General features: G+C 30.4%; 1 protein-coding gene across 1 annotated transcript; it reads right to left on the reverse strand.

Moving 5' to 3' along the window:
• Window positions 1–317: 317 nt before the first annotated feature.
• On the reverse strand, window positions 318–3,614 carry LOC128161443 (uncharacterized). The gene is made up of 2 exons (XM_052824727.1): window positions 3,544–3,614; window positions 318–1,913 (listed from the first exon to the last, which is right to left on the reverse strand). The coding sequence occupies exon 2, from the start codon at window positions 1,865–1,867 to the stop codon at window positions 713–715; it is 1,155 nt and encodes a 384-aa protein (XP_052680687.1). The 5' UTR covers window positions 1,868–1,913; window positions 3,544–3,614; the 3' UTR covers window positions 318–712.
• Between the last annotated feature and the right edge of the window lie 6,458 nt (window positions 3,615–10,072).

The following is a 10,072-nucleotide window of genomic DNA, read 5'->3' on the forward strand; positions in this document are numbered from 1 at the left end:
TTTAACTTCTACTAGACAGACATATTTTTGTTTATAGCCGCTTACAAAATTTGGTCGCTCTTTAACGCTTTGCCGACATTAAAAGCATGAGAGAGAGAGAGAGAGAGAGAGAGAGAGAGAGAGAGATTTTCAGTCTTTACTACACAATATGCATAAAGACACACCAAAAGAGCCCGGCTTTCAGTACTTCAGTACTTTGATTTGTACTAGACAGACATATTTTTGAGACTCGGTGTTTAATTACAACAATGGGAAATGAAAATGTTATCATCTGCATTACATACACTTGTATGTGTAAAGTGACATTAAGTAAATTATCGATGATATTAAAACAATTACACCAAAGAGATATTTTAACTCATTTTGTTAGAAACCATTCAATTTTTTTTTTCAATATCAATGACATAACGACATTAAAAAAGTTATATAAATTAATTCTCTGCGAATACTGTAGAACAACAGATTTAAACACATTGTATTTAACGTTAACAACAAAAAAGAAAAGAACAAGCCAGTCATTTAATAAAAAAAAAACAAGCAATAAAAGAATTCAAATTTCTTTGACTAGGATAATGGTAATAAGATAGACATGACTGTACTTGCCTTCTACAAAAAATAAAATTAAAGACAGAGATTCGACGTCTCAAAACAAGTGAAAAAATAAATGCATTAAAGAAAAATTATAGAGACAAAATTGACATTCTTTTTACAGTTATTTCGAACTCGAGAGATCTTTCTTTAGTTTTGTCTTATCTAGGCAGCAAAAAATTCTCTTAAGTTCCGATTTTACCTTTTGACTTAGGCTAGCATAGATAATTAAATCAATTGGTTTGCCTATTGCAAACGTTAGAATCATATAACTAACTACGATAGAATTCGCATTTTTGACACTCTCTATGTTTTTGCTGAAATATAAGACAAAAAACGAAATATATATTGGAGTCTCTTGAAGAATAAAAGATATACCCAAGAATATGTGAACTTTGATTAAAATTATGTATTTTACACTTTTCGAAATCTTTGTGCTTTTGACAGGTGTTAAAAATGACATTTTTTTAATTTCCTTTTTTACCAAAAAAACAAACATCAATGTACAAACAAAATGAATACAAATTGGGAATGACGTAAAGTACACTGTTTGAAGAAAAAGAGCAAGATATTGTTCGATATTGTGATACGCGCTTTCAAAATATTTACTTTCAGCATGAATAACACATGCGTCAATTCTTTTAAACGACTTTCCTTTAGAATAATCTTGGAATGTAGAAAAACTGCGGAATGGTAATTTGAATGTTAGAGCACAATAGCTTACGACAACTACACAATGGAACAATCCAAGCGGTAACAAAATAATTTTAAATTTGAACGATCTGAACTTAAAGGGGAACAAAAACATCAAAACTCGATGTAAAAGCATCAAAGACTTTATCCAAAGTGATGTACCGTGGATTGAAGTTTGTATGCGGGCAAAAAGAAAAAGAAACGCACAAAGCTTGTACTCCACAAAACCATAATTCCAGTTCATAGAATTAAAAACAGCATCCTTAAACCCTGTTAACATGGCGAATAATACATCAGCTACCATGACAGATACCAAGCATATCTGCACATTTCCGAAAAGATTCTGTCTTTTAAAAGTCATGAAAAGTAAAGTTGCCGCAGTAAAAGGAAACACCCATAGAAATGGATTCATGTATCTGGCACATATCATTCCCCACTCCCCGTACAAGTCTGTGTATTTGAAGGCTGCATCTAGTTCAACTTTAGACTCTGCCAAACTCGACAACATCTTAATATATTTCTCAAGAAATGCATCTAGATCAGTTGAATTTTGAGACACGAAATTCGCTTCCCTTTGTTTTGACATTGTAGAATATCAACTACCATTAATCTTTCACGGAGTGATTTCAGTCCTGAAAAATAATAATTTTTCATTTTTTTTCAATTTCATCATTTATTGTTTTTCATCGTTATATATAGGAAAGTGCATTTTTACATTGAAAGCGAAATAATGCAAGTTTGTTAAAGAATTGTAAAATTACAAAATGTGTTTAGCACACAATCTCTAAGCTTAACAATTAATGTTGTTTTAATTGCATTAACATAGTTTATAGACTGGAACGGTATTGAATGGACAAATATATGAACATAGAAACTTAGGCCAACAGACATTGACACGGAATTACATGTCTATGCTTTTCCACTTTTGTTCTGATTTTTTTAATCAAAACTACGCAGTGTCCTTTTACAAACAGTCTAAATATTAACAAATCAAATATTTAAACTATGTTTCAAAAAGAAAAGTAAATAGTATCATTATGACGAAAACGGATGCGTACCACCAACCTCTAGTATAATATAAAAGCGCCTTATTTGTTATACTTTTTGAATAGTAATTTGGAATTTTTAGAGTATTCAATTTTATAAACAAACTGCAGTGTGCTTTGAATAATGTTTGAGGTATTGCGCACAACTATTTGTCATAAAGGTACCTTAATCCATTATTTTTATTTTATAGTTCGCGATTCAGGCCGTCTTAACGCGATCGATGATATTGCAACCCCAAAAAATGTTTTATTTTTGAAAAGCAAACTACTAGTATTTGTTAATACTATGATTAATCATTTACCGAAAAAGTTTATGTTGCTCTAAAACGTCGAGTGTGTGCACTTTATACAAAATCATCGTCTAGTAAGATCACGTAATCTCTTAATCATGAGGCTATAATTATGCTATAATTATAGTCTGTCCCATAATATTAATGCAGCACATTTCGACGATTTTTAATAAAAATACATATATCTGTGAAAGAAGTGCAATTGAACTAGTTGAAAGGCATAATTTCCAAGATAATTTCAATGACACATTATCATCTTTCGCTCGGAAAAATTTACAGGAACGGAAACAGATTCCTTACGGAGATTATTAATTGGGAATGTTTACATCTTTTCTCCATTCGGAATACACTCGGATTACATCGCGCAATTTTACAACGTTATCATCCGGGATTGCTGCAATACAAAATCCCCGTAGACATCACATTTTCTAGCATTGTAAAGAAAACTGATAAGCTAACAGGGGCGTTTCGATTGAGAAATCTTGGAAATTTTTCATACTTTTGAATGAACATCGTTTGAACCCTTAGGTATTTATAAATACAATGCAATTAAGCAAAATGCAAATCCAGAATATCTTGGGCATAGTATAATTGTAATCACATATATTTGTCATGAAAAAAAGAAAGACTTTACGTAAAAAGAGATTTGAAAATGCTTTTATTATGCTATACCAACATTTACTCTTTTAGTATGACAAGATACGCATTAAAAAAATGGCTGTTAGACAGTTATTTATAGTCTATTTTATGATGAATCTCAACACCAGGTCGAACAACTATTGATCAATGAGTTATAGTTAAAAATGACATAAAACATCGATAAAATTATAAAATTAATATATATATATATATATATATATATATATATATATATATATATATATATATATATATATATATATATATATATATATATATAATCTCACCTTCGTATTTGTGCAGAATAACATACAAAATAATAATATAATGTGTATTTAGATAACAAGCTAACTCTTCTAGTATACACAAAATGCTTATAACCGGTAACGCTTGTAAATGTTAAACAAATTTTCTACCAATCGGGTTAGACTAAAAATCATAAAAGGAGATATCTCTTTACACGTTGATGTTGAGGTTATTTTTATGAATACTGAGGGCTTTACTGATAACTTCCAAAAAAGCAATCACACATAAAATATTTTATTTAATGTGTTAGATACAGATCGTGTTACTAGTGATAACAACTACAGATAAGTCAATTTTTTTTCTCGTACTTTTGTGAATGATTAACTAAGGGCATAAGGCCCTGTTACACCACGTTGCATTCCAACAGAGTGATGATGACGTAGTAAACTTTTCAAATCGGCACTCGATTGCAGGAAAAATTGTTTAATTTATTTGAAGATGCCGTGCCTCCGACGGCGACAAAGGCGTTATGATAATTTGCCTGCTCAACTGACGGTAGTAATTGACACGAAGACGTCAAAAATATATCATTTAATGCTTAAATTTACTTTCTCTTACTGACGAAATCAAGTATTTACTTATGTAAATCGATATTAATTGCAGATCACGAAAGGAGTAAAATAGTAACAGCAAGAACAGCTGTTTTATAAAACCGGTTTAAACTGGTCATCACATAGACTTTTGATCGACGAGCATGAAAATATAATTCATGATAAATAACTCTTAAAAGTTCAACTTTTTTAAAAATTATAAAACATGGTGTTTTGACAACATTTTATTTTCTAACCGAAAACATAGAAATCACTACTCATGTAAATTATATGTAAATTCATACGCAGTGTTGTTGCACTTAGAAACATTTAAAGATCACAGAATTAAATCAAAAATCATTAGAATGTAAATAATTAATAGATAAGACAAAGATGTTTCCTCTAAACTATTTAACAATATCGAGCTTAATTCCAAAACCAATTCGCTGTACTGAGCAGATTAAAGATTTAGATGATGATTTTTTTACGCAAAGTACATACAATGTACCGGTATATAGAGGTCCACAGCTCTGGAGACTTGAAAGAAGAAAGAAAAAATCAGAATTTTAATGTAAATCTACTGACGATTTGTTGAAAAAATTTGATAGGAGTCTTAGGAGGTCATAGAGCGACAATATTCCCTATATTGTTAAAACTAATGAAAAGGAGTGATATGGTTCAAAGTTCAAAGAAGTCTAAAAGTGTTGATGGAAGTTATTTATGTGATCCCAAATCAATCAAAATTAAGAAAAGAAGACATTCTGCTGGAATTTCATTCGTGGCTTATCGGATATACATGTATGGATAACAAGAATCCCTGAGAGGTGGATATGATACACGTCTCGTCAAGGTCTAATCTAGAATCGAAAACCGTTTGAATAATTCTCTAAAGAAATATATTTTGTTACTTAAAGCTATACTTGCTATAATTTGCATCAAAGTTGAGGTGGAATGATACATGTATCGTCAAGGTCTAATCTAAAATCGAAAACCGTTTGAATAATTCTATATTCAACTTATACTTGCTATAATTTGCATCAATTTTGAATGACAGTGAAAACGCAATGAAACTATGACATGTATTTGTTTACTTATAAAAGTTATCTATATTACAGTGGATAATTCCATCTACTTTCAAAGGTACAGTTATTGTTTTTTCCCCTATCATATTGCCCTTTCATGAACATTGATGACGAAAGAGCGAAACCGACCGTATTGCGCATAATTCCGGTAGCCGTTATTGTTTTTGCCTATATAATCACATATCCGTCTCGATTTGTATAATTATGCTTAACAGTTATTATTAATTGAATTACATACTTGAATTATATTTGAGTGTAATACGTTTGTCATTCACGGTACCATTACTTTTAAATGCTTAAATAGAATAACACTCACACAAACTTTAAATAGCCCTTAGGGGAAAACACATAGGCCTAGGCCTTAGAAATTTAATGCATAATTATACATGTACATGCTCACACGCTTTTATTCTTGCTTTCTTTTGTTCGTACTTGTATATAGAACAAAGGACTATTTGCGGTATTATGCATTTTTCCCAAAAATTAAAGTTTTATAAAGAGCTGTAAGAATAAGGTTGAAGATAGTTAAAATCATATTAAAAATAAGAGTGTAAAAGGTTATCACAACAGTGACGTCATGATGTAGAAATGACGTCATGAAGATTGCCTTATTTTGAAAAATTGATGCTAAACAACAAATAAGCAATGATGAATAAAGTCAAGATTAGAGTGATTGGCGTCCACTGTATAAAGATTAATGAAGATTTGATTTGTATTTAATACTATTTAAAAATTGGTGGCAGATATTTGACCATACCGCGAATAATCCTTTATGCTTTACTGAAAAATTATATGGATTTTTTTTTCACACACAGAAATAGTGTCACATATTTTTTTTAGATAATCAGATTTATGTAAGCAATCGTGCAAAATAGTTTTTGAAGATATAAATTGGAAAGGCAATGGGTGTCAAGTTTTGCGTGAGAAAATGTACCGTATTTAAAGTCTTTTTACAGCACCATGTGGTCTTCTATAGCAGTCTAATCAGGTAAGAGTAAGATATAAATTTGGGTTTTTTTTCAACTTTTACACTTACAAATGATTACAAATGATTGATTGCACTTCTAAGACTGTTTTGCTTACTAGATAAAACTTGATTATACATGTGCAATTATCATCGTAAACGTTTAAATAAGTATAATTTGTGTTTTTTAATCGGGTAAAGATACAAATTATGACACGTATTGTTTTAAAATAATTTCGCTTTTTTCATTATTCAACTGCAAAATTACTCGTTTTTTATACAATATTTTTTCACCGTATTTGGGCGTATTTGATAATAAGCATATTTATTAATTATAATTGGATACATACTTACAAGTTCATATGAATTACAGAAAAATGCTATGCATCGTCTCTTTTACTTCTTGCATTTAGAAGGCAATGAAGCTCACTTAATTCATATTTGATGATCCGTTTGTTCATTTATTATACTAAACTTTGTTTAAAAATAATATAAGTTATTCTATTGTTCTTTCTACTTTAATGAAGCATGCAATTAACATTTTATTTTAGGAGAAAAATTACTCATTATGTTTCATGGCGAAATATCAATTTGGATAATATACCATTGAAGGAAACAAGAATACAACTTCTGATATTTAAAACCAAACCAAGGCATCATTAGCAGAAGAAAGGGACAAGAGAAACAACCAGTATGTCGCAAAATCAAACCGGTCCAGGTGCTTTTTTTGAAAAGTATAAAAAGTTCTTGGAAAACCTTGCGTCGACAAAATATGAGGTGGACGCAATCTACAAATATCGTGACTTTTATGGAGAGTGGGGAATGGCATGCGTTCGCTATATTAACCCATATCTAAGGACTATTCCTCTCATTGCAGCAATTTTACTTGTGGTTACTTTAAAAAAACAACAGCTTTTTGGGCAGATGCAGAAATGTTTAATCTTAATAATGGCAATTGATGTATTTTTCGCTACGGTTATAGGTCTAAAGGATGCAGTGTTTAATTTTATGAATTGGAACTATGGTTTTGTCGAATTTAAACTCTGTAGGTTCATGTTTGTGTTCATTCGATTTCAAACAACTGTTCACTCTACCTCGCTTTGGATCAAATCTCTTCTGCTTCTACATCGGGTTTCCATGTTTCTATTTCCCTTTAAATTCAGACAAATAAATTTCAAATTATTTTTTATTCCTTTTTTTTCTTTACATATAATTGTAGTAGTTTCTTATTGTGCCTTGGTATATTCATTCCCTATGCGAAGTCTCCCTACAATACAAGAATACAACTCTGGAATGAAACTTAAAAAAATCGATGCATGCGTCTGGGATCAAAGAATGGTCACTCTTGATGCATCGTTTTACATATTTGAACAATATTTTACTTTCTTTGCTCAAACTGTATACCTCAGTTTTCTGCCAATTTGCATTCATTTTATTTGCACAGTTTTCCTTATATTTCTAGTAAGAAAGGAAATTAAAAGGATGTCTTATTTAGTCCCTATCAGTAACTTAAAAGCTTTAAGAAATGTTAAATATTTAATTTTAATGAAGATCCACATTTATTTGGGTATTTCCTTTTTCCTTCAGGAGACTACAATTTTAGTTTCAATTGTTTATGGTAGTTTTATCCAAAGCTTAACCGGATTAAAAAACGCAAATTCGGTAGTATTAATTTATATGTTTCAAACGTTTGCAATAGGCAAACCGATCGATTTATTGATTTACGCAAGCCTCAGTAAAAAAGTTAAAACTGAACTTCTTAACATAATTTGCTGTAGAAACAAGAAAAATAAAATATAATTAAGTGGTTTTTAATTCCAAAAAATTCTAAGCTCCTTTTAAGGGAAAATGAACTACTTTATTTTAGCGATTAGTTTTGCAGTTGAATCCCAATTCCGCAGTAACACATTCCCTAACTGTTGATAAGGTCTCTGGATATGGGTTTTTTTTTTGCATTATACGTATATTGTCATTTTCGGTTATACGATATCCAATCACGCTAGAGAAAAAATTGTTTAGCATATCAATAAAATAACACTGGTGACAGGGACGAATAAGATAAAAAAAATGAAATCGCAGCAGTGGTTATTAATTCTTACATGCTTGGACATCGAAGTCATAAGTCAATACGGGAACTACATGTGCTGTATAATGTAGATCAATGGACGAAAGGTATCGCATCGGGGGAAGGAGGAAAACTGTAACACGACGGATGTGACGTATACCGATGAAATGACGTAAGGCTATACAGAGGAAACGTGAGCAGTAAAAGTTCAACGAAAAAAAAAAACAGTTAACGGTCTATGTCGAAAACAATCAATTCGATTTAAAAATATATTTTAGAATAAATGGCTGATCGATCAATGATTTTGCACTAAAACTTTAACAAATTAACTTGAAGGGTATGTCCATTTATATTCAGAACGAGATGTTTATCTGTTGTTGTTTTTTTTTTTTATATAAATAAATGATATATGGTAAATTGTGTATAATGTTGTTATAAGATATTCTAATCTGTCCCAAGTGTCTGCTTCCAACACATCTTGCTTAATATTGCGATGATCTTTGTGCTAAAACTACGTTTATAATTACAATGAGAGAAGTCCAGATTATCTGTTTTGAAACGCCCCTCTACCGCCTCAGGTTTCAATACAAGACCAATAAATAGAAAGTCTTTGGAAAGTTTGCTTTTTAGCGGACATGAAACACCCAAGTTATAACGCTGATAAATTGTGCGAGGTTTTTCAAATGGAGAAAATATGTAAACATTTCCCATTATAAATCTTCTTAAGGAATTTCCTTTCTATAATGTTAAATTATCCGGGTACGTGTGCATAAGTTGATGGATGAAGTGTCAATGAAAAAATCTTAGATTTCCCCACTAACATTTGAAGTTCTTTCAACGACTGTATAATTTTAAGTTTGTACTTCCTCGTGTTCACACCATTTATATCGCCATAACATAAAAATGAAATATAAAAACCAAAACTGTTTATCAGTCTTAAGCTTTCTATTGCTTGTACTTCAAGAATGCAATTCATTTATCAGGTGTAATAACTGCATTTTTTCTGAAATCATCAAACATAACTAATAAGCAGGGATATATATATATATATATATATATATATATATATATATATATATATATATATATATATATATATATATATATATACACACACCACTTTCTCTTGTATGCCATATTCATTAAACATAATTGAAAACGGTCTCGTCAACCATGCTTTTTCAGCCATTAACACAAACTAATTAAAACAAAAGTCCCAAAATAAATAACGTTTGGGTTTGTGGTGATCGGCCGTTCACAGTTTTGTCCATAGGAGGCAACTGGCAAATTTTATTAGTTGTGCACGCATTGCGCCTTGCACTACTTGACTCACTTTGCGATGACAACTCATTTAATCATTTAATTACACGTAGATAACTTAAAACGTAACTCTTACAAATGTAATATCCGTTTTACATAAAATTAAACATTTATACAGTTAATAATATTATAATTCAAATCACGCCTTTCATAACATATGCTTCATAATATTTATCGGAAGTATAATTAACTTACTAAAAGTAAAGCTTATTCATGCCTTGCTTATTCGAAAATCAACAAACCCGTGCTATTATATAGTTTATTGCATGTAGCGTAAAACACTAAATGAAAGGAAGCCAAAAAAAATGATGTACAATAAATCAATTTATTTTTTTCTACTATGCAAGATTATAATTTGTATTTTTTTTCACTTAAAACCCCGGAACAATGAATAAATCAGAAAAATCGACCAATTAATTCAAATTTCCCGCCGCTATTGGAGCTGTCATTGAACTTAATCTATGACGTCACACTTTCTATACCGGATCGTTTTATTAACATAGCATCAGTATTTGATTTAGCAAGTTGTGATATCGCTCTAATTGACAA

The sequence above is a fragment of the Crassostrea angulata genome, chromosome 8 (genome assembly GCF_025612915.1).
Source record: "Crassostrea angulata isolate pt1a10 chromosome 8, ASM2561291v2, whole genome shotgun sequence".
Lineage (NCBI taxonomy): Eukaryota > Metazoa > Mollusca > Bivalvia > Ostreida > Ostreidae > Magallana > Magallana angulata.

Excerpts from the sequence above, each read along its gene's own strand:
- LOC128161443 (XM_052824727.1), bottom strand. The coding sequence starts at position 1,867 with ATGTCAAAACAAAGGGAAGCGAATTTCGTGTCTCAAAATTCAACTGAT.